At 42.5% G+C, this 25,519-nt stretch overlaps 1 protein-coding gene across 4 annotated transcripts in view; it reads right to left on the reverse strand.

The window, feature by feature from the left end:
- Positions 1-25,519, reverse strand: part of TTC33 (tetratricopeptide repeat domain 33) — a 114,816-nt gene that overhangs the window by 11,361 nt on the left and 77,936 nt on the right. For 2 of the 4 annotated variants that reach the window (XM_048849964.2, XM_048849963.2), the window contains exon 4: positions 14,892-15,023. In XM_048849964.2, the coding sequence (XP_048705921.1) occupies positions 14,892-15,023 (132 nt within the window). Of the gene's footprint in view, positions 1-5,162; positions 7,748-8,242; positions 8,564-14,891; positions 15,026-25,519 lie in introns of those variants that run through there. The other 2 variants (XM_048849961.2, XM_048849962.2) reach the window with 2 other exon arrangements.

Here is a 25,519-nt window from a genome sequence, read left to right on the forward strand (position 1 = left end):
GCCTTTATTTGTCAGCCATCTTTGACACAGCTGACCATGGACATTTTCCTGAAATCTTGTCTTTCTTTAGCCAGTGACTCTGTCCTCTCCCAGTTTTCTTCATACCTCTCTAATTGCTCCTTCAGAGGATCCTCCTAATCCCTCCTCAATTTTTGGTGTGGGTTCCACAGGGCTCTGTCCTTAGACCCCTCCTATTCTCCCTCTAACCAGGTCTCCCAGTAAATTCATCTGCAAACACAAATTCAGGTACCGTCTCTGCTGGCGATTCAAATACCTCTCTATTTCAGACCTGTCATCTTTCATCTCAGCTAGAATCTCAGTCTGACATCTTTTCATGGATGACTAGCTATCGACTAAAACTCAACGTGGCTAAAACAGAACTCTAATTTCCCTCCAAAGCCCTTTTCACTACCTTGTTTCTTGATCACGGTGGACATCATCATCCTGCATGCCAGTGAGACCCATAACCTGAGCCTCATCTTCGACTCAGACCACAATCTGGGTCCTCACATTCAGCCTATGTTTTAATCTTGCCAATTCTTTCTGTATAACACCTCTAAGATATGGCCTTTCCTATCCATTCACACAGCTAAAACTTTCTCTCTCTGGTCCAGGCACTCATCATCTCGCATTACAGTGTGACAATCAGGATCCAGGGAAAAACCATCTGGACTCTGACTGTCACATACTGAAACATCCTTCTTTGTGGCCTTGACAAATGCAATTTTGCCCCACCTATATCCACTCAGAATGCTGTTTCAAATCATTTCTCCAGCCTGTCATTTGGACCACATCACCTCACTTTTGCATTCCACTCCCCCACCCCCACCATGGACTTCTGCTTCTCTACTGCATCAAAAACCAGGAACTTATTTTCATTTACAAAGCTCTTCAAGGGCTAACCATACCCTCCATGTAATGTCTCATTCACTATCAAGATGTCAACTCTGCCTTCCATCCCAACAGCCGCCTCCAAACAAGCATCTTTATGCTTTCTCCCATAGCTACCCTTCTTGCTTGATTAGAGCCCTGCCCTATAAACATCTACAAAGCTACCTAATTTTCCTCCTCCAAAACTCTCATTAAAACCCTTCTTTTCTATTACACTTACAAAAACCCAGAACCCTTGACAATGATTAGGCTGCTGCTTTGCTGAGACCACTGACTACCATACTGACCAATACTGTCTCACTGTTCCCTCGCACATTCCCGTCTGTCTGTATCCATCTGCTCTTTCTTGGTTTAGACTTAGCACTTTGGGGAAGGTTTTTTTGTTCTGTGTTTGTACAGTACCTAGCACGCTGGGAACCTGGTCCATGACTAAGGGTATGGCAATATAAATAATAATACTGAGCATCGGTGAACTGAGATTATTCAGAGGTTTATAATTTAGCCAAATTTGGGCAAATTTTCATAGGGAACAGTAAAAGGCACATCCTAGGCATCAAAGTAACCCTCCCCTTGCCAAATTTCAAGGCCCTGTTCCAAAACATGAAGGCATTAAAGCTTCACAACAAAATGTTTGTAAGAATTTTTTTAAGATGGGTAAAACTTATTTTTCCTAATCTCTTTATCAGAAACAGCTGAATCATTTTAGCTGAAAGTTTTAAGAAAAATCAGCAGACACCCAGCATGGGAAATTTCAGGCCAAATGGTTAAAGTCTGCAGTTTTAAGTGACTGAAAAAGGGTCTTATCATGGGAAGCGTTGGGCAACTTTTGCCTGAGGGTGGCTTTACCAGGTCTACCGATAACAATTGTAAAATTATTTATAAAAGAACAGTTAGGGTTTTAGAAAACTGGAGGCATTTCTAATTTATTGATTTGGAAAATGGGAAAGCTCAGTGGGTAAGTGCTCCCTTGAGTTACAGAATGAGTAAAAGTGAGTTTGGAGGGAGCACATAAATGTAACTAAGACTTTCAAGAGAGGTCAAAGACTGGAGCAACGGAAGTGTAGCAGATGAGGATTAAGGTGTATTGGCAGAGCTTTGTGAAGAATGCTTCTTATGCTTCACTGTTATAACCTTTTATTTCTGTGAGTACCAAATTCATACAAAGAAACATGATTTTTTTAAATATATTTGCTCTAGAATTGATGGAAAATGGCTAAAGTTTAGTTCAACAAATATTAAAGTAAATTACACACTAAACAATTAAAACAAATCAATTTTAGTTCTGACTGGATCATCATCAACTTTAATAGACCGAAGAAAAGATTGAAAGTATTAACTATCTGTTATCTGACTACTATTTTGTTGCAAATGAGTCAACTAATGGATTGGCAATGAAAGAATATTTTGTGCCATCAATTTAAAGACTGAGTCACATTTCCTCTGTTCTTTCTTCTTATGTCAAAGTGTCTGCACTGCTTTATTACATTTTCATTGTACTTCTCTTATTTTTGATGGATAATTTAATACTTGTTAATCCTTATTACCTATGATATATTTTCCCATTTTCACTGTGAACACTGCCAGAGAAAGCACAGATGTCCAAAGTCTATGTTTTTCTTGGTTGCAATTTTTGGCTACTTCAAATCAGAGATCATGTAGCTGTCTCAGACCCTATGGTTCCTCTCTACCACTTTTGCCCCCCAAGTTGGCTTGGGAACAGCTACTTGGGATAGTATTATTGCCTCCCATGGAAAACCAATGGATTGGCAAAAGCTACAAACCAAGTCCATATTGTAGATGGAGAGAAAGTGTTGTCTTCTCTTTGACGAGACTATCAGAGGCACTGAAGTGACCATCTAACCATGCAAAGTCTGAGGTATGGACTGCTTACCCTCCCGCCCCATCAATACTGGAAACATGGCTAGTTAGCCCAAGTGCAGTGCTACCATTAGTCTCCTGATAGTTTAGCTCTAGCCCCAACTTCACCTCAGCTCCACTTCCCTCAGAATCTGGCCAAACACTCCCTTAATACTGTGTGCTAGAATGTGAATGCTAAAATGTGACGGTTACTGGCTTTGTGGTAAATATGCCTTAACAAGAAAAATTTTCTTTCACACCAAAACCTGATGAATATACCAATATTTCAGAACATACAAAATAAAAAACTACAAGCTGAATAATGTAAAGAATAGCTCAATGCCAATTTTTTCGCTGAAACAAATATAAAATGTTTGCTGTGTTGGTCCCAGAATATGAGAGAGACAAGTGAGTTAATATATTTTATTGGACCAACTTCTGCTGATCTAATAAAAAATATTACCTCACTTGCCTTGTCTCACAAATATAAAACAAACAGTAACTTTTAAAAGTTTAATTGCGTCTTTATTTTGCATTTGTGTACCTAATAGAAAAGCAAGTGTCCACTTATGATTTTAATATTAATGGCAGAGTTATAGTATTCCAACACTGTGCTCAAAACAGTATTTTACTGACTGCAAAATAATCTGCATACTGTGTTCTTCTTAGAAAAAAAGAATATTATAACAGTGTGATAAAACGTAATGCCTTAATCCTACACAGAACTATAAAAATCAGTTTTGAGTTATGATTTGTTTCCCTTAGGATGGCAGCAACATGGTCTGAAACACTACAGATTTGACTGCTTTACGCTTGAACCACTAACTCAGAAGTTAATGTCACACACTATGTTGGCATTTCCATTGATGATCATATCTTTGTATTTCTCATTAGCTAAATTTGGCAAATGACACAGGAATCCATCTAAAGTCCAGAAACGGTTTATGTCAGATTTTATAATAGAAACTTCTAATGTAATACAAGAGTTGGCAAGATCTATGAGCAATATATATGGATAATAATACTGGGTATATCTGGCATATATGCATTCTAGCAGAAATACAATACTTTGCTCTTTGTTGATCTGCAAACCCCATATTTACAAAAGAGACATGATACTTGTTAATTTGCAAACTTCTATAACAGTGTCACTTAGCAAAATTCTGCTTTATACTACTTTCTTATTTTTATTTGTTTTACAAAAAACAGAACCCGTTTTATTTTTCTCATGAAAAGCTATTGTACTGATGAAGATCCTAAAGTGTAGGGAAAATGACTGTTCAATTTGTCTTTGGCAGTACAGTGAAACCAACCTTTAATGATCCACTTATAATGACGAAAGTGCAGTGAAAGATCTGAATGTCCCCTGCTGGGCTGTTTGCCTTTGGGGTGGGGAGGGGTGAAGCGATCATCCCAGAGAATTGGAGGGGGAGGAGAGTTGGGTTGTGTTGCACATTCACCCTAAAACTTCAGCCCCTCCTTTTAAATGGCCAACCCAACGGGCTTTGCTTGGTATGGGAAAGGAGGGAGCTGCTGTTTGAAACCATTACCACATGTTATGAAGGTTGAAGAAGCCAAAACCCTTTGCCTTACCATGGCTGCCTGAAAGCCGAATTCTGTTGCCCAGCCGAGCATGTGTGATGTCTCACACCAAACCAGCAGGCACTAAATATAAGAGGCAAAATGCAACCTTGTACCAAAAGCACATGTGCTATCTAATGTGAATTGCTTGATTCAGTGTGAAATAGTCTTCCCTTTGTTCTCTAAAACGTATCTTTTTAAAAAATACTCTCCCTTTTTTTCCTCCCACAGCTGCAAATGTTTCTACACTCCCCCTATCATCTCCATCCCAGAGGCCAGCGCGATTACAAGGTGAAAAAAACGCACTTGTGATGACGTTCTCAGAGCTCATGCAGTCCTCCCGCGCTGAAAGAGCTCAGCAGAATGCGTGGAGGTAAAAAATGGCAGAGTCCAGGAAAGCGTTAAATGAATGCGGTGAGAGGAAAGAGGAGCGTGATGAGAGGAGGCAGGATGCAATGCTGAGGCTAATTGGGGAGCAAACTGATATACTCAGGCATCTGGTGGAGCTGCAGGAAAGGCAGCAGGAGCACAGACTGCCACTGCAGCCCCTGTATAACCACCTGCCCTCCTCCCCAAGTTCCATATCCTACTCATCCAGACGCCCAAGAACGCGGGTGGGGGAAGCTACGGGCACCCAGCCTCTCCACCCCAGAGGATTGCCCAAGCAACAGAAGGCTGGCATTCAATAAGTTTTGAACTGTAGAGTGGCCTTGTCCTTCCCTCTTCCCCTCATCCACCACCCTACCCGGTGCTTCCCTCCTCACCCACCCGTCCCGGGCTACCTTGTGAGTTTTCCCCCTATTTGTGTGATGAATTAATAAAGAATGCATGACTTGGAAACAATAATGACTTTATTGCCTCTGAAAGCGGAGATCAAAGGGGGGAGGTCGGTTGGCTTACAGGGAAGTACAGTCAACCAAGGGGGCGGGTTTTCATCAAGGAGAAACAAACAGAACTGTCATACCGTAGCCTGGTCAGTCATGAAACTGGTTTTCAAAGCTTCTGTCATAAATATAAAGGGAAGGGTAACCACCTTTCTGTATACAGTGCTATAAAATCCCTCCATAGGCAAAATCCTTTCACCTGTAAAGGGTTAAGAAGCTAAGGTAACCTCACTGGCACCTGACCCAAAATGACCAATGAGGGGACAAGATTCTTTCAAATCTGGAGGCGGGGGAAAAAGGCTTTTGTTTGTCTGTCTGTGTGATACCTTTGCCGGGAATAGATCAAGGATGCAAGCCTTCCAACTCCTGTAAAGTTAGTAAGTAATCTAGCTAGAAAATACATTAGATTTCCTTTTGTTTTTTGGCTTGTAAAATTCACTGTGCTGGAGAGAATGTGTATTCCTGTTTTGTGTCTTTTTGTAATTTAAGATTTTGCCTAGAGGGATTCTCTATGTTTTGAATCTGATTACCCTGTAAAGTATTTACCATCCTGATTTTACAGAAGTGATTCTTTTACCTTTTCTTTAAATAACATTCTTCTTTTAAGAACCTGACTGATTTTTTATTGTTCTTAAGATCCAAGGGTTTGGGTCTGTGTTCACCTGTACCAATTGGTGAGGATATTATTATCAAGCCTTCCCCAGGAAAGGGGGTGTAGGGCTTGGGGGGATATTCTGGGGGAAGATGTCTCCAAGTGGTCTCTTTCCCTGTTCTGTGTTTAAATCGCTTGGTGGTGGCAGCATACTGTTCAAGGACAAGGCAAAGTTTGTACCTTGGGGAAGTTTTTAACCTAATCTGGTAAGAATACGTTTAGGGGGTCTTTCATGAAGGTCTCCACATCTGTACTCTAAAGTTCAAAGTGGGGAAGGAACCTTGACAGCTTCTCTGATGCGCAGGGTACCCAGCTGTGCTCTTCTAATCACCCTGGTGTCTGGTTGTGTGTAATTGGCCACCAAGCGATTTGCCTGAACCTCCCATCCCACCATAAACTTCTCCCCTTTACTCTCACAGAGATTGTGGAGCACACAGCAAGCAGCAATTACAATGGGAATACTGGTTTCACTGAGGTCTAACCTAATCAGTAAACTGCACCAGCGAGCTTTTAAACATCCAAATGCACATTCTATCACCATTCTGCACTTACTCAGCCTGTAGTTGAACAGCTCCTTACTACTGTCCAGGGTGCCTGTGTATGGCTTCATGAGCCATGGCATTAAGGGGTAGGCTGGGTCCCTAAGGATAACTATAGGCATTTCAACATCCCTAATGGTAATTTTCTGGTCTGGGAAGTAAGTTCCTTCCTGCAGCTGTTCAAACAGACCAGAGTTCCTGAAGATGTGAGTGTCATGCACCTTTCCCGGCCATCCCACGTTGATGTCAGTGAAAAGTCCCTTGTGATCCACCAGTGCTTGCAGCACCATTGAAAAGTACCCCTTGCGGTTTACGTACTGGCTGCCAAGGTGGTCCGGTCCCAAGATAGTGATATGTGTTCCGTCTATCGCCCCACCACAGTTAGGGAACCCCACTGCACCAAAGCCATCCACTATGACCTGCACATTTCTGAGAGTCACTACCCTTAATAGCAGCAGCTTAGTGATTGCATTGGCTACTTGGATCACAGCAGCCCCCACAGTAGATTTGCCCACTCCAAATTGATTCCCGACTGACCAGTAGCTATCTGGTGTTGCAAGCTTCCACAGGGCTATTGCCACTCGCTTGTGAACTGTGAGGGCTGCTCTCATCTTGGTATTCTTGCACTTCAGGGCAGGGGAAAGCAAGTCACAAAATTCCATGAAAGTGCCCTTACGCATGCGAAAGTTTCACAGCCACTGGGAGTCATCCCAGACCTGCAACACTGTGCGGTCCCACCAGTATGTGCATGTTTCCCGGGCCCAGAATCGGCATTCCATGGCGGGAACCTGCCCCATTACCACCATGATGTCCAAATTCCCAGGGCCCGTGCTTTGAGAGAAGTCTGTGTCCATGTCCTCATCACTATTGTTATCGCGCTGTCGTCGCCACCTCGCCTGCTTTTATAGGTTCTGCACACACTGCAGGATAATGCGCGAGGTGTTTACAATGCTCACAACAGCAGCGGTGAGCTGAGTGGGCTCCATGCTTGCTGTGGTATGGCGTCTGCAGGAGAGAAGAGTTGCAGCGGAAGAGGTGGATGACGACGGATGCCACCGAGAATAGATATTTATACAGAACGACGAGAGGACCTGCGAGGTGGATTCATGGCACCAGGACACCACAGTTGCAGTGGATGCAGTGGATGATGACAAAATGGAGAAATTTGCTATTTAGACTGAGCTCATTTACAAGAGCAGGAGAGCAGAGTTGCAGTGGAAGCGGTGGATGATGACGGTTAGCAGTCGTACTGCACCATCTGCTGACAGCAGCACCCAGGACACAACAGCAGCGGTGACAGTCAGCTGAGCTGAGCAGGCTCCATGCTTGCTCTGGTATGGCGTCTGCACAGAAAAAAGGGTGAAACGATTGTCTGCCGTTGCTTTCAAGGAGGGAGGGGCAACTGACTACATGTACCAAAACCACCCGCAACAATGTTTTTGCCCCATCAGGCATTGGGAGCTTAACCCAGAATTCCAATGGGCGGCGGAGACTGCGGGAACTGTGGGGTAGCTACCCACAGTGCACTGCTCCATAAGTTGATGCTAGCCTCAGTAGTGAGGACACACTCTGCCGACTTAATGCGCTTAGTGGGGACATATGCAATCAACTGTATAAAATCAATTTCTAAAAATCGACTTCTATAAAATCGATCTCATTTCATAGTGTAGACATACTCTGAGAGTACTAGGACATGACAGGAGTGGAGGAAGTTTAGAAAGGCTTGGGAAGTGGGGATGTGAATAGCATGCCCACCAGGATTGTGGAGGGGTTGTACCACCACTAGAGGAAGTCAGTACATGGGAGGGAAGGACCAGCAGCTTGGTGAGAGAGTCTACCTGTGGATCATAGACTGTTCGGAGCCCATGTTGGAGGCCGTGCATATGGAGACAGGCATGTGGTGTAACAGCAGTGCAAGACGCCATATGTCCTAGAAGGGAGAGGCATTGGCACGCACATGTGCGTGGATGATGTTGGAGTGTGGCAAGGAGGGCAACAAGGGTGGTGCAGCAGTCCCTGGGAACAAAGGCTCTGGCTGCCATGGAGTCCAAACGTGCTCCTATAAAGTTGGATCATATTAAAGAAGTTCTGTATTAAAATCACAAATGAGTTTGATTCCCCATAGTTTAAATTCCAGGGTATTACTAATTAAGAGGTCTCTTGGTTTTTGGTTTCTCTCCCTCTACGTGTGAAACTTGCAAGCTGCTAATTGTGTTAGTACATTCTAAGACACAGCCTGTTCTCAAAGCAATTCTTTGTAACAACAACTACTCACACAGAGAGAGATTCAAAGCAATACTTTGTAACAACAGAAACAGCACCCAGAGACTCCCCGCCCTTTTGTTGTAGTCATCTCGCTTTGTTAACAATTGTGATTAAAATAGAGATAGAGGATGTATGTGGATGGATGCTTGGTGTGGATAATAACTGAATGATCAGGGGTGTGCCAGCCTAAGAATCCAGTGTCCATCGGCTGAAGAAGGTGTCAAGTGGAAATAACCAGAGGACCCCCCGGAGGGCAGACCAGAATCCACCCAACAGCCTCAAGAATGGGAGAACCAAAGAACAAGATAACATCTGGCAGCACGGAGACGTCAGGAATGTGCCATCTGCTGATTGATTCAGTAACAGCATGATGAAGCAATTCCCATAGACTGGCATAGGAATAAATTCCTATAAAAGTGGACTCTAGAAAGTGAGAACTTTGGGGTCTGATTCTGCAAACCAATTTCCAGGAGCATCAGATGAGCAGCTGACGTGTCCTCCTCATGTCCAGGCCACCTGGCCAGTGGCTTGGCATGAGCAAGTCTAAGGCTGGTAACTATGATAACAACCTTGCAGAACCTGTGTGTGTGTGTGTGTGTATGAATGAATGTGTGAATAAATATGAAATTGAATGGAATGTTATAGCTATAACTAACTGCTTACTATGACTCTTTCTGTATTCACAATAAATGTGGCATTTTGCCTTTTCCCCTTTAACAAGATCCTGCTGATTTTTATTTTATTGGTATAACAATAAAGGTAAGCATGTGCGTAGGAACGAGGACGGATTTTTCTTCATTGATGCATACTCCTAGTCTCTGAAGGCCGGTGTGCAGGGAGTGCATGGGTAGTCAGGAGGCGGGAGTGGGAGGATGACACCAGAAGCCAGTCATCTAAGTAAGGAAATAGGGCGTCCCAGTCGGCACATATAGGCTGCTACAACTGCAAAGAGCTTGGTAAATATAAGGGGAGAGGGGGCAGTGGTGATTCCAAAGGGGAGAACACAAAATTGATAATGGGCATTCCTCACGACAAAGGAATTTGCGATAAGCAGGGTATATGTCTATATGAAAGTATGCGTCTTTCATATTGACAGCTGCGAACCAGGCTCTATGGGGGAGGGAGGGGATAGTAAGGAGGGTGACCATCTGGAAACTAAAGTTGGGAATGAATTTCTTCAAGGCACGGATGTGGCATATACCATCCCCTTTTTTCAGACTGAGGAAATAGGGGGAATAGAAGAAACGGTGGCCATGTGGCACAGGTTCTATGGAGCCCTTACAGAGGAGGGTGGTGGCTTCACTGTGGAGAACATGGAGTTGGGAGAGGTCTGGGGGGCGTCCCCCGGGCAGGTGGCACCAAGGGAAGGAAAGGAATTTCATCAGGTATCCCTAATGGATGATGTCCAGCACCCAGTGATTGGAGGTGATGGAACTCCAAGTGTAGGCAAAGAGTGCCTGACGATCCCTGAATACAACGGGGTGTGTGTCCAGAAGGGTTATGGACAGTTCGCGGGTCTTGATACAAGTGTCAAAACGATTGTTTGGGTCATCGGTGGGAAGTTGAAGTGGCAGAGGCAGCTGAGGGAGAGTGCCAGGGCTGTTGAGAGTGAGGTTGATGCTGAGGAGTTTCAAAGGTCATCGGGGGTATGGCTGATAGGCGGTGCGAGGACAGAAGGGTGGAAATGTTGTCAGCAGGTGGGAGCTGGAGTATATATACCCAGGGAGCAAAGGGTGGCACGGGACTCCTTAAGGGAGTGAAAAGATTTGTCCATTTTGTCGCTAAACAATTTATTGTTGTCAAAGGGAAGGTCTTTCAGCATCATCTGAACCTCCTTTGGAAGACCCTTAGACTGGAGCCACAAGTCGTGACGGAGGACAACCGTGGACACTAAGGAGTGAGAGGCAGTGTCTACAGCATCCACTGCTGCCTGGAGTGCAACTTGGGTCACCAATTTGTCTTCATCTAGCATGCGTTGGAAGTCCTGCTGTCGGTCAGGAGGAAGAGAGTCCTGGAAGTCCACCAGATGGGAATAGAACAGAAAATCATATTTGTCCAAAATGGCTTGGTAACTGGCAATACAAAATTGCAACCCCACCGATGAATAAACTTTTCTACTCAGCAAGTCTAGTTTCTTGGCACTGTGATCTGGTGGTGTTGATTTGAAGTGCTGCTGATGGCCACGTGCACTGGCAGCATTGATTACCAGGGAATTTGGCAGAGGGTGGGTGATCAGAAAATCAGTGTCCTTGGGGGGGATGAAATAGCAGTGTTCCACTTACTTTGATGTAGGGGCACAAGAGGCTGGTGTGTGCCATAGAATTTCACTGGTGATTCAGTGCGCCACACTTTAGATATGCATGAGTTTGTATGTAAAACATCCTCATCTTGTGATATCAAGACAATAGAAAATAGACACTGTACATATGTAGTATACAGCTTTCAAATGTTATTTATATATCAATTTTTTTCAAATACAGTAAAGGCACTAGTTCTCACTGACGCTTCTATTTATAAAAAAAATTTAAAAACTCTGAGTGATCCAGCCACAAAACAAACAAAAAAAGAAAACAGTTCATATTAATTTCTCATAAATGGCCAAAGAAATGTCAGCCTAAACATTACATCTTTAATCATTCTCTTTTTAACAGGACTCTGAATTCCCTGTAATTGTAATATTCTTGGATCATCACACAGCTGCTCAACTCCATGTATTACAAAAGATCAAATAAAATAAAGCAAATATCTTTTTATTTCAGAATCCATTATGAATCATTTTACTGATGGCCTTTTGCCTTCACTACATGTGCTTTCATCAACAGTTCTGCTTGGTTGTGCTTTCAAATTAACACAGCAGGAAAACTGTGTACACAGATATGAATGTCACATACATTTAATTATCACAAACACTGGGGTCTCACCCATATTGCTCTTTATTATAAGATAGCTGGTTTGAATGATATTTAGATAGATATTATTAATTATAGCCACCCTTTTATTTGTAGTTCCAGTTCATTAGTCTATGCGTTGATGTGAGCTTTTCCTGGGAAACTATTTTTTTATCTTTATAATTCTGTGACACAATGATCAGAGCTCCTGCACTTTGCTACATTAGCCTTAACCATCCACTTGTTTACTTCTGTCATAAACATCTCCATGCTTTCTTATATACTGACTGTTATGCATGGCATGACTCCCCTGAACTAGTCCAGAAGACCATCACCGACTCCTCCCTCACAAGATCTACTTCTTCTGAAACACTACCAAGGAAAGGTAAGTTGAGGAGCAGTTGGGTATAAGGTGCACTATAAGGTGGGTAGAAAGCTGGCTAGATTGTCGGGCTCAACGGGTAGTGATCAATGACTCCATGTCTAGTTGGCAGCCGGTATCAAGTGGCGTGCCCCAAGGGTCGGTCCTGGGGCCGGTTTTGTTCAATATCTTCATAAATGATCTGGAGGATGGTGTGGATTGCACTCTCAGCAAATTTGCGGATGATACTAAACTGGGAGGAGTGGTAGATACGCTGGAGGGGAGGCATAGGATACAGAAGGACCTAGACAAATTGGAGGATTGGGCCAAAAGAAATCTGATCAGGTTCAATAAGGATAAGTGCAGGGTCCTGCACTTAGGACGGAAGAACCCAATGCACAGCTACAGACTAGGGACCGAATGGCTAGGCAGCAGTTCTGCGGAAAAGGACCTAGGGGTGACAGTGGAAGAGAAGCTGGATATGAGTCAGCAGTGTGCCCTTGTTGCCAAGAAGGCCAATGGCATTTTGGGATGTATAAGTAGGGGCATAGCGAGCAGATCGAGGGACGTGATCGTTCCCCTCTATTCGACATTGGTGAGGCCTCATCTGGAGTACTGTGTCCAGTTTTGGGCCCCACACTACAAGAAGGATGTGGATAAATTGGAGAGAGTCCAGCAAAGGGCAACAAAAATGATTAGGGGTCTGGAACACATGACTTATGAGGAGAGGCTGAGGGAGCTGGGATTGTTTAGCCTGCAGAAGAGAAGAATGAGGGGGGATTTGATAGCTGCTTTCAACTACCTGAAAGGGGGTTCCAAAGAGGATGGCTCTAGACTGTTCTCAATGGTAGCAGATGACAGAACGAGGAGTAATGGTCTCAAGTTGCAGTGGGGGAGGTTTAGATTGGATATTAGGAAAAACTTTTTCACTAAGAGGGTGGTGAAACACTGGAATGCGTTACCTAGGGAGGTGGTAGAATCTCCTTCCTTAGAGGTTTTTAAGGTCAGGCTTGACAAAGCCCTGGCTGGGATGATTTAACTGGGAATTGGTCCTGCTTCAAGCAGGAGGTTGGACTAGATGACCTTCTGGGGTCCCTTCCAACCCTGATATTCTATGATTCTATAACTGTTGTGTACCTATTCATTTATCAGTTAAAAAAAATAATACACACACACACACATATATGTACAGTATGTACAAGAACAATGTAATTGCCCAGTAAAAGTGTATTTTTTAAAAATAGGGTATTTTAGTGTACACTTTTGCAAAAAGAGGATCTGCTAAAGGGTCCAACCTGTATTTATTCATTTATTTTGTTAAAGAATTTTAAACCATTTAAAAAAAATTTCAACAACATTAACTTGCAGCTCAATGCGATTCCAGATCTCTGTATATTTTATTTTACACAATGTATGAACCAGCAGGGCTGGAACCAGAGACTATGAGGGTTTTGGGTGCCTGATGCCCCCACATCAGTACAGGAGGCTTAGACTGGGCTCCTACAGGAGGACCCTGTAGGTCTGGGCTTGGTAGAAAGTACCACGCAGCAGGACCAGAGTGGCAGCGCCTCACAGCCCATTGATTGGCTGGTGCCAATACTTAAACCAGGAAGCATGGAAGGGAGCTGTCTGAGGAACACCACAGAATACCTGCCTGTTTCTGCTTGCAACAGACCCTAGACCAGGGGTCGGCAACTTTTCAGAAGTGGTGTGCTAAGTCTTCATTTATTCACTCTAATTGAAGGTTTCGCGTGCCAATAATACATTTTAATGTTTTTAGAAGGTCTCTTTCTATAAGTCTATAATATATAACAAAACTATTGTTGTATGTAAAGTAAATAAGGTTTTAAAAATGTTTAAGAAGCTTCATTTTAAATTAAATTAAAATGCAGAGCCCCCCAGACCGGTGGCCAGGACCTGGGCAGTGTGAGTGCCACTGATAATCAGCTCGCGTGCCGTCTTTGGCACGAGTGCCATAGGTTGCCTACCCCTGCCCTAGACTCTAGCTTCCGATCCAGGTTTGTCCTTGACTTCGCTATTTAATTGTTGTCTGTAACCTGATGCCCGATCCAGATCTCCTGGTAACCTGACCCTGCCTGCCTCCTGACACCCGACTCTCATGACTCTCAGTTTGCCCTCTGACCTTCCTTGGACTTTGGCCTACCAGTGACCTCACCTTACCTGCCTCCTAATGACAGATTTTCCATCTGCCCACTGGCTTGTCTTGAACTCTGACCTCCTTGTACCTGATTTGGCTGGACTCCCAACTCCTGCTCTAACCACTAGGTCTGACCACCAATGTCCCAGTCATGACACCTAAGCATCCATCACACTTATCTCTGGGCACATGTACCTATATTTCTTAAACACAATGTAAAATTAACTTATCAGTGCCAAACTAGGTATAATAGAGGGCTATAACATTTGATCCCCAAAATTAAGTATTCTAATGGAGTAGACAACTCAACCTTGCTTTCATATAGATTTGCTAAATTCATAAACTTCTCCTTGAGGAAAAGAGTAAGGTCTTGTTTAGATGAGTGTTTTAGACACTGATGTAGCTGCAACAGTACAAACCCCTATTACAGACAAGCTGCGCCAATGCAGACCATGACTTGAACAGGTACATGGATTTCAAACCATGGTAAACTGCACTGAATCTAGCTAGGCAATAGGCACCTGCACTTGTGTAGTTAGATATGTGTAACAACACTATTGGTTAAATCCCTCATGTGAATAAGGTGAATGGCTCTGATCTGGCCGGGTCTTTCACAAACCCAACAATAACGTTATACAGGAAATGTTTGTTAAGATTACTGGAAATAAAAGGAACAATAATCTTTTGCCTTGTTTACATTTGAGTATTATAAAGGAAATTAAATTACTTTGGCATTCTGGTACTTTTACTCTATCACACGTGGTGCCTAATTCATGATCTGCATGTTCCACTCTTTGATAAGGCTGTTTTCTTACCAGTCCTATTTCTCCTAATCCAAGCTGGGCACGTCCCAAAGTCTGCCATGCCTCCCAAGAATGTGGATTTCTCTGGATGGCCATTTCTGCTGCATGCACTGCTGGGAACATCTCATGTAGAGCCATCAAGACCTATGAAAAAGTAGTAGGTGTAGGTTAGTCAGTGATACCCCAAAATCTCAAGCAGTTCACAGAAAATCATAAATAGCTAGCTTTCAACAGCCAGAGCCCTCTGCTACTGATTGTGCATATACATATTGGCTCTGGGAGATTTCCTAGTTGCACTGAGAGGAGCACAGACTGCCTGCTCTCTTTGCCAACTTGTAGCAGGAGGGAACACATCAGTAGCAGCACCTATGCTCTTCTAAGCACAGAGGCCTCTATTCTGGTTAGCTCCTATGCATATCTATGAAATGGGCCACAAACTTGCCCAATATACAGATCAGTGGTAGATATGACAACAAGCAACAACAGAGCACTGTGTGTTTCACCTACACAATACTAACTTTCATCACAATACTCAGAATCGGACATGCTAGAAATGGGTTACTTTTCTTAGCTTTCATTCTTGTTCTATCATCTTTAAACAATTTCAGCTTCCTTACTTTCCCTACAAAAGGGATTGTTTTTTAGTTGTCTTGTAAAAACTAGACAGAATTAAATTACTGGATAGCCATTACTTCTACTACTAATACTTAGTTCTTACAGAGCACTTTTCATTCATGGATTTCAAAGAGCTTTACAACAGCAAATTAAATATTCCCATTTCACAGATGGGGAAAAGGAGGCACAGACAGGTCAAGGGACTTGCTCAATAGCACAGTAATTTTTGAAATGCTAATCAGTGGCAGCACTAGGAGCAGAATGGAAGTGTCCAGCCCTATCTACTTCTAAGCCATGGTGGTTCCATTAATTGTGTTTAAGCTAGTAACATAGTTACTTTAATACATTTGAAGGCGAAAACATTAAAGGTCAAACTCTGACACGAACTCAAAGTATTTTTCAAAAAAGTATTTTTTATTAGAAGGCTAAAATATATCAAATACAAATATAAGAAACATGAGTAACCTACGTCTAGAAATGAAGGGAAAAAAGATGCAAAGATATTTTGAATGTTTAGTTTTGTAACTTGTAAAGTGTTCTGATAGCACTATGATGCGCACAGTACAAGCACTAGACAGATAAGAAAGCTAATAATTCTGTACAAGAGAAACAAAACAAACAGCATTCCAATGAACACTTTAAATCAAAGTTGTTGGTGTTTTTTAGTGTGACTACCCTATGGTACAATTTAGAAATCTGGGTTCAGTTCAATTCCACTTGATAATCTTAGAACAGAGTTTAATGGGTGGCTGGAATTCTTTTGAGAAATGCATGATTTAATGCCTTTTTTCCATTTCTTTTTCATATCAGTTGTCAGCAGACCTGATTTTTGAGAAAAGCCTGAAAAATATTCCACTACTTTTCCGAAGTATTCAGGTTATTTATAATTTTGTGAGCACTAGTCTTCTTCCTCCCATTTACAACAGATTTGTAAACAGAACCATCCAATAATTATTAGTTGGCCGGTGTTCAGACTTCCAGTTTAAAAAGTGATTTTGTTTTGTTAGCTGCCCAAACTGCAGCATTAACAAATTTGTCTTAATATTCATCTCTTGATATGTCTGTTGCTACAAGAGTACAGTACAAATCTGAGGAAACATTGGCCAGGGCACTTTTAGGAGCCTAATATGGCATTCAATGCCGCCTGCCAATATTTTTCCATTTAAAGTAACTCCAAAACATATATCTGAGTGTTTTCTCATGCAGCTGATATTATTGGCAGTTTGGAGATGTCCTTTCCTAAAAGTACGCTCAGCGATATAATACATATGTATTCATTATTTTTTTCAAATAATCATTCATCAGAAACATCATTTTTTCTACTTTTTTGTTTACTGAGCTATACATTTTCTAATATGGGGAAAAATCTTCCATTCTAATCTCCCCTGCAATGAGCATGTGCTTAAGTGCTTTGCTGAATCAGGGCCCTACCCATTAAGGCTCTTTAGTGCAGCACCTGACTTGACTGCGCTTCATGTGCTTATAGTTAGGCATCTGCTTAAGTACCTTGCTGAACTGGGGTGTGTATATTTTGTGCAGCAAACCAATGTTCTTTCAAAGTCCTTTAAGAAGTCCTTGAAGAGAGTTTTAATTAAACTTGGAATGTATAATAAATGCTATTAAAATCAACTCTTCAATGTAGAGAGAGGTTTTCAAAAAGACATACCCAATTTCCACAAGCAAAACAGGTACAAATTTATACCCACATGTGTATTTTTTGGCACAATTTATATATATATAGGGTATCTCATATATATATATTTAAATGCTCTGAGTGGGAGCAGAGAATGCATGCAAAAGAACAAAATGCTTATCGAACTGCTTAAGTCCCAGATAATTTTTAAACAAGGAGACTCACAATACAGATGACTCTCCTTCCTTCCTGTCTTCAGATAGAATTATCAGCACCAAACTGACTCACTTGAGCATTTTGGCTTGATTTGGATTAATCTACCTGTGACTTTCCTGCTTTAACAAGTAATATTTTAATAGTGGCCACTGCAGGGACTAGCAAAAAGGAATTAATGTAAACAGAATGAAATGTTGACCATATTATTACCTAGAAATTGAGGTAGCAGAATCTGATTTTACTAGGTCAGTAAATATAGACTGTAACAATGAATAAAAACAAAATATGTACAATGAAACTTTTGTTCTGCTCAGATTAGCATCATACTATCAAGACAGAATCTACCATATTTCTAAATCCATTTTCAAGATTACATGCCCAGAAAATGCTGTAGCATGTATATACATTTGAATGGTACACCAAATGCTCTAAACCTAGTGACTGAGTTTTATTTGAATGTAAGAGGAGCTGTTCAAAACCTACTTTCAAGTGCAGTTCTATCCTGAAAAATGAATTTGTAAAAATACTACTGCAAGGTGCTGTATTTATTGCATTTCACTAATTTTCACATCAAATTATCCCAGTTTGCAAGTGAAAATATTTTACTTCTAATTGCCAGTCCCTCAAACATACCCTAAAATAGATTTCTTTCCATGTCATGGCATCTCCTTTTGGATGACTCATGACCAATTTAAATATAACATGGCTAAAAGTAAGTCCATACCCACATTCCCAAACCCTCATACTTCCTCCTTTCTCTTTTCATCTTGCCACCTCTCCTTACAATCACCTCTAAGATCGAGTCCTTTTCATCCTGCCTAAGCCTGTCTTGATTACAGCAATCCCCTCTACTTCCATGACACCCAATCACTCCAGCCAGTCAATTCAAAATGTCACTCCCCCTGAATCCTTCCATGCCCCTCCCTACTGATCTGCTCTTGCCTCCTTTGCTCCATCATATCAGCCTTGACAGTTCATTTGTCTGCTTCTCTCACACGCATGTCCCTGCTTTCTTTCAACCCTTACACATGGAATGCCTTACTGAATTGGTCCGTAAGACAATCGTTTTTCTCATTCATATCGCTCTTCAAGACCAACTTCTATTGCAATTCTTAAAGGAATTTGCCTATTGGTAATAGCTAGGCACATAGCCGGAGATGGACTGCTGATATTTATTTTTAAAAAAGTCTCTCAAGCTATACATACAGGCCACTGAAGTTGATGAAAGACTTCCACAGACTTCAATGGGCCCTGAACCAGACCCATAGGCGGTCTATCAAAATACTACTTATTATTACTATTACACTTCCCCTCTTTCCTTTTACACTCACTTTTTGTGTCTTTCCTAAGGGCTTGTCTACACTTGGAAATTTACCATGACTGCTATTCAGGAATAATTATTCTGAAATAGTCATTTCAGTATAAACCCACCTGTGGATACTCACTCCAGAATAAGACAGCCTTTTTCCAAGTTAATTTATTCACTTCCAAAGTGGATTACTTTACACTAGGGGGTCTCATTCGTGGAAGTCAACGAATGGCTACGCAGGTGGTGTCGGAGAGAAGGCTTTGGATTCTTCGACCATGGGATGGTGTTCCAAGAAGGAGTGCTAGGCAGAGACGGGCTCCACTTAACGAAGAGAGGGAAGAGCATCTTCGCGAGCAGGCTGGCTAACCTAGTGAGGAGGGCTTTAAACTAGGTTCACCGGGGGAAGGAGACCAAAGCCCTGAGGTAAGTGGGAAAGCGGGATACCGGGAGGAAGCACAGGCAGGAATGTCTGTGAGGGGAGGGCTCCTGCCTCATACTGGGAATGAGGGGCGATCAACAGGTTATCTCAAGTGCTTATATACAAATGCACAAAGCCTTGGAAACAAGCAGGGAGAACTGGAGGTCCTGGTGATGTCAAAGAACTATGACGTGATCGGAATAACAGAGACTTGGTGGGATAACTCACATGACTGGAGTACTGTCATGGATGGTTATAAACTGTTCAGGAAGGACAGGCAGGGCAGAAAAGGTGGGGGAGTAGCACTGTATGTAAGGGAGCAGTATGACTGCTCAGAGCTCCGGTACGAAACTGCAGAAAAACCTGAGTGTCTCTGGATTAAGTTTAGAAGTGTGTGCAACAAGAGTGATGTAGTGGTGGGAGTCTGTTATAGACCACCGGACCAGGGGGATGAGGTAGATGAGGCTTTCTTCCGGCAGCTCACGGAAGCTACTGGATCGCATGCCCTGATTCTCATGGGTGACTTTAATTTTCCTGATATCTGCTGGGAGAGCAATACAGCGGTGCATAGACAATCCAGGAAGTTTTTGGAAAGCGTAGGGGACAATTTCCTGGCGCAAGTGCTAGAGGAGCCAACTAGGGGGGGCGCTTTTCTTGACCTGCTGCTCACAAACCGGGTAGAATTAGTGGGGGAAGCAAAAGTGGATGGGAATCTGGGAGGCAGTGACCATGAGTTGGTTGAGTTCAGGATCCTGACACAGGGAAGAAAGGTAAGCAGCACGATACGGACCCTGGACTTCAGGAAAGCAGACTTCGACTCCCTCAGGGAACGGATGGCCAGGATCCCCTGGGGGACTAACTTGAAGGGGAAAGGAGTCCAGGAGAGCTGGCTGTATTTCAAGGAATCCCTGTTGAGGTTACAGGGACAAACCATCCCGATGAGTCGAAAGAATAGTAAATATGGCAGGCGACCAGCTTGGCTTAATGGTGAAATCTTAGCGGATCTTAAACATAAAAAAGAAGCTTATAAGAAGTGGAAGGTTGGACATATGACCAGGGAAGAGTATAAAAATATTGCTCGGGCATGTAGGAATGTTATCAGGAGGGCCAAATCGCACCTGGAGCTGCAGCTAGCCAGAGATGTCAAGAGTAACAAGAAGGGTTTCTTCAGGTATGTTGGCAACAAGAAGAAAGCCAAGGAATGTGTGGGCCCCTTACTGAATGAGGGAGGCAAACTAGTGACAGAGGATGTGGAAAAAGCTAATGTACTCAATGCTTTTTTTGCCTCTGTTTTCACTAACAAGGTCAGCTCCCAGACTGCTACGCTGGGCATCACAAAATGGGGAAGAGATGGACAGCCCTCTGTGGAGATAGAGGTGGTTAGGGACTATTTAGAAAAGCTGGACGTGCACAAGTCCATGGGGCCGGACGAGTTGCATCCGAGAGTGCTGAAGGAACTGGCGGCTGTGATTGCAGAGCCATTGGCCATTATCTTTGAAAACTCGTGGCGAACCGGGGAAGTCCCGGATGACTGGAAAAAGGCTAATGTAGTGCCAATCTTTAAAAAAGGGAAGAAGGAGGATCCTGGGAACTACAGGCCAGTCAGCCTCACTTCAGTCCCTGGAAAAATCATGGAGCAGGTCCTCAAAGAATCAATCCTGAAGCACTTGCATGAGAGGAAAGTGATCAGGAACAGCCAGCATGGATTCACCAAGGGAAGGTCATGCCTGACTAATCTAATCGCCTTCTATGATGAGATTACTGGTTCTGTGGATGAAGGGAAAGCAGTGGATGTATTGTTTCTTGACTTTAGCAAAGCTTTTGACACGGTCTCCCACAGTATTCTTGTCAGCAAGTTAAGGAAGTATGGGCTGGATGAATGCACTACAAGGTGGGTAGAAAGCTGGCTAAATTGTCGGGCTCAACGGGTGGTTATCAATGGCTCCATGTCTAGTTGGCAGCCGGTATCAAGTGGAGTGCCCCAAGGGTCGGTCCTGGGGCCGGTTTTGTTCAATATCTTCATAAATGATCTGGAGGATGGTGTGGATTGCACTCTCAGCAAATTTGCGGATGATACTAAACTGGGAGGAGTGGTAGATACGCTGGAGGGGAGGGATAGGATACAGAAGGACCTAGACAAATTGGAGGATTGGGCCAAAAGAAATCTGATGAGGTTCAATAAGGATAAGTGCAGGGTCCTGCACTTAGGACGGAAGAACCCAATGCACAGCTACAGACTAGGGACCAAATGGCTAGGCAGCAGTTCTGCGGAAAAGGACCTAGGGGTGACAGTGGACGAGAAGCTGGATATGAGTCAGCAGTGTGCCCTTGTTGCCAAGAAGGCCAATGGCATTTTGGGATGTATAAGTAGGGGCATAGCGAGCAGATCGAGGGACGTGATCGTTCCCCTCTATTCGACATTGGTGAGGCCTCATCTGGAGTACTGTGTCCAGTTTTGGGCCCCACACTTCAAGAAGGATGTGGATAAATTGGAGAGAGTCCAGCAAAGGGCAACAAAAATGATTAGGGGTCTGGAACACATGACTTATGAGGAGAGGCTGAGGGAGCTGGGATTGTTTAGCCTGCAGAAGAGAAGAATGAGGGGGGATTTGATAGCTGCTTTCAACTACCTGAAAGGGGGTTCCAAAGAGGATGGCTCTAGACTGTTCTCAATGGTAGCAGATGACAGAACGAGGAGTAATGGTCTCAAGCTGCAGTGGGGGAGGTTTAGATTGGATATTAGGAAAAACTTTTTCACTAAGAGGGTGGTGAAACACTGGAATGCGTTACCTAGGGAGGTGGTAGAATCTCCTTCCTTAGAGGTTTTTAAGGTCAGGCTTGACAAAGCCCTGGCTGGGATGATTTAACTGGGAATTGGTCCTGCTTCGAGCAGGGGGTTGGACTAGATGACCTTCTGGGGTCCCTTCCAACCCTTATATTCTATGATTCTATGATTCAAACTCAATTTACCTTAGGGCCAGGGCCAGGCTTCAAATCCTCCCAGCGGGCCAATAACGTCACTGAAGATGGTGTTCAGGAAACATTTATATTGAATTTTTTTATTTTGAATTTCTTAGAAATAAAACTGTCATAAAACTTCATACAATTCTTCACCTGCCAGAGAGTTTTTAGTGTTTGCCAGACACCTGGCAATGCTTCAGTTCTGTCAGTTTGTTGACGTTTGGCCTCAGTGACTGAGCAGTTGAAATCTTCAGGATTGCAGCAAGGTGGGAGAAGGGACAGCTCAGTGGTTTCAGCATTGGCCTGCTAAACCCAGGGTTATGAGTTCAATCCTTGAGGGGGCTGTTTAGGGATCTGGTGCAAAAATTGGGGACTGGTCCTGCTTTGAGCAGGGGGTTGTACTAGATGACCTCCTGAGGTCCCTTCCAACCCTGATATTCTGTGATTCTGTGCATCACATAGCTGTGTTCAGTATTTTGACTTGTTTATATTCATTGTGGAAAAAAATGACGGGGCCTCCATGGCTGATTCTGCCTGGCAACTAATGATGCTGCCTCCATGGCTGACTTTGCATGGCCACTAGTGATGATATCTCTGTCCCTCTCCCTCAGCCAATGGGAGCTGCGGGGGCGGCAGCGCCTGCAGCAGACATTGTCAGCAGCGTGTCTGCATGCGTCTCTCCTCCGCAGGCCACAGTGAGGAGGTTCTCAGGCCGCAGATGGCCTGCGGGCCTGGACTTTGAGACCCCTTCTTTAGACTGTAATCTCTTTTAGGCAGGGACTATGTCCTGCTGTGAGTTGTACTGTACTTAGCACAAGGGGGCCCTTAACCCTGATTGGGTCCTTTGGGTACTACCACAGCACAAATACATACATGTTTAAACAATCATTACCACCAGTTAAAAAGCGTCTGCAGATTTCACTTTATGCCATCAGTGCTACCTGTGCAACCCCTTTTTGTCCGTATTATGTCCTCACAGACATTGGTATAGACTTTGGCAAATGGAAAAGAAATTAATCTTTCATACTTCTACCAGTCACTTGAAACTAGGGGAAACAATTATCAGGAACAAACCAGGGCTTTTAACAAAACCACAAACTGGAATAAACTGGATTAGGCAGTTTTAGTACGTCTCTTTGAAATCCCAGTTTACTCTAATGAAAAACTGGTTCTAATGAAAAACTGCTATACCTTCTCCTTTCAACAGGGCATTGTGGGGTGAAAAGAAGTAATTGTAAATTGTTGGACACCAAATAATTTTATTTTAAAAAATTACTAAAAGTATTTAAGAGAGACAAAGTAGGTGAGGTGATATCTTTTATGGGATCAACATCTGTTGGTGGAAGATACAAGTTTTTGAGCTACACAAAGCACTTCTTCAGGCTGGGGGAAGAAAGCAGTGTCTCTGAGCTAAACACAAATTAAGCAGGAGTACACATGCTGGATGTGGTCACTTGAAATGAAGTAGGCAATTGCGAGTTAGATTGCTATCTACAACAACACTGCAAATAAAAATGTGTAGTCCAAGGAAACAAGAAATGGTAGGCCAGATTTCACTGTTTCTCTTACTAACAACACAGGGGTGTGGCTCCTACTATTTAGTTATAAGAACGACCATACTGGGTCAGACCAAAGGTCCATCTAGCCCAGTATCCTATCTTCCAACAGTAGCCAATGATAGGTGCCCCAGAGGGAATGAACAGAACATGTAATCATCAAGTGATTCATCCCTGGTCACCCATTCCCAGCTTCTGGCAAACAGATTCCCTGCCCATCCTGGCTAATAGCCATTGATGGACCTATCTTCCATGAATGTATCTAGGTTTTTTTTTTTAACTCTGTTATAGTCTTGGTTGTACGTTAGTGAAAAAATACTTCCTTTTGTTTGTTTTAATTCTGCTGCTTATTAATTTCACCTGGGGACCCTTAGTTCTTGTGTTATGAGAAGGAGTAAATAACACTTCCTTATTTACTTTCTCCACATCAGTCATGATTTTATAGACTTCTATCATATCCCCTCTTGGTCATCTCTTTTCCAAGCTGAAAAGTCCCAGTCTTAATCTCTCCTTATATGGCAGCTCTTCCATACCCCTAATCATTTTTGTTGCCCTTTTCTGAACCTTTTCCAATTTCCACGTATCTTTTTCGAGATGAGGTGACCACATCTGCATACAGTATTCAAGGTGTGACCAGTTAGATATAGATGTTGTTTCACATACTTTAAGGGACATCATGATCAAGACCAAGCAAAAATAATGAAAATTATTAACCATGGCTATTTCATTAACATTAACCAAAACAAAACATTAAACAAAACACCACAAATAATCAAACACAAATGATAAACTGGTTACTTCCATTAATCTCTTCCATATGCCTCTCTGTGGAGACCTATTAACAGAGATTACACCCTTGAGAGTGAACCACTTCTGGGGGATGCTTTTATCTTAGTAAATTAAGACAAAAGTATATTATTTCACAAAATTATTGTGAATTCAGTTTTAGCAACTTATTAGATAATTAAAACTGTTTATGTATGGGCAAGATAATTTAAGGACCAGTGAAGCCTATCTAGTTATTAATAATAATCTAACCAGTTTATAGCTGAGCAAAATAAGAATCTTAACTAAATCCTATGAAATCAAAGAAGATATTTAAATTAGTTACTTAGAAGAAGCTGTGTTAAAACAGGCTAAATATTAATATTAAGAATCCTAAATCCAATTATATCACACTATTTCTCTATTTAACATTATTTAGCCCAGTCTCCTCTCCAGGAATACGTGGCCTAACAACATGGTGATTAACGGGACAAATTGTTAGTCTTTTAAGTTACAGTATTTCAATATTCCAACAAAATCATTACAAGAGTTTTAATTCTAATCTTTTGGTGGTGTTTTAGTTAACTTCCTCTCACCAATCATGCTGAAGTCTTGGGGAATTTTTCCTGGGTTAGTTTCTTCTTGAGTCTTCTCCATTTTTCTTATTTGTCTGTTGCAGCTTGCTTATGGAGTGCTGTACTGTGTTTGAGCAGGGTAGCCAAGGATGTGTAAAGGCTGCTCACTTCAGAGTTTTATATCCTTCTTCCTATTTTCACAAAATGATAGGAAAACACACCCTTTTCAGCTCTGTTTAGATTTAAAGCTGGTGGCTGTCACCCTTTCAATGGCTTCATGCCTTTGGGGTTGAGTTAGGTGACACTTTCAGCTTCTGAATATGCAGTCTGTTTAATGCATATGCAATATTTCGTTAGTTGCCTTTGCTCTTCTTGTGGCAGGAAAGGTTCAGATAAATTTTAAAGTTAGTTTTAACTCTTTTTATTTAGTCTAGTTTATGAGATAGTCTCTTGATTTTATTAGAGTCTGACAGGAAATGAAATTCTGTTTTCAAAAATTCTGAACACTTCTGTTCTTTATACAAAAGGTTTTAGTTATTAAAACTAAATTTAGTTAATTTAATTTAGTTCTTTTTTAATTAAATAATTTACA

This window comes from Caretta caretta, chromosome 5 (assembly GCF_965140235.1).
Source record: "Caretta caretta isolate rCarCar2 chromosome 5, rCarCar1.hap1, whole genome shotgun sequence".
Lineage (NCBI taxonomy): Eukaryota > Metazoa > Chordata > Testudines > Cheloniidae > Caretta > Caretta caretta.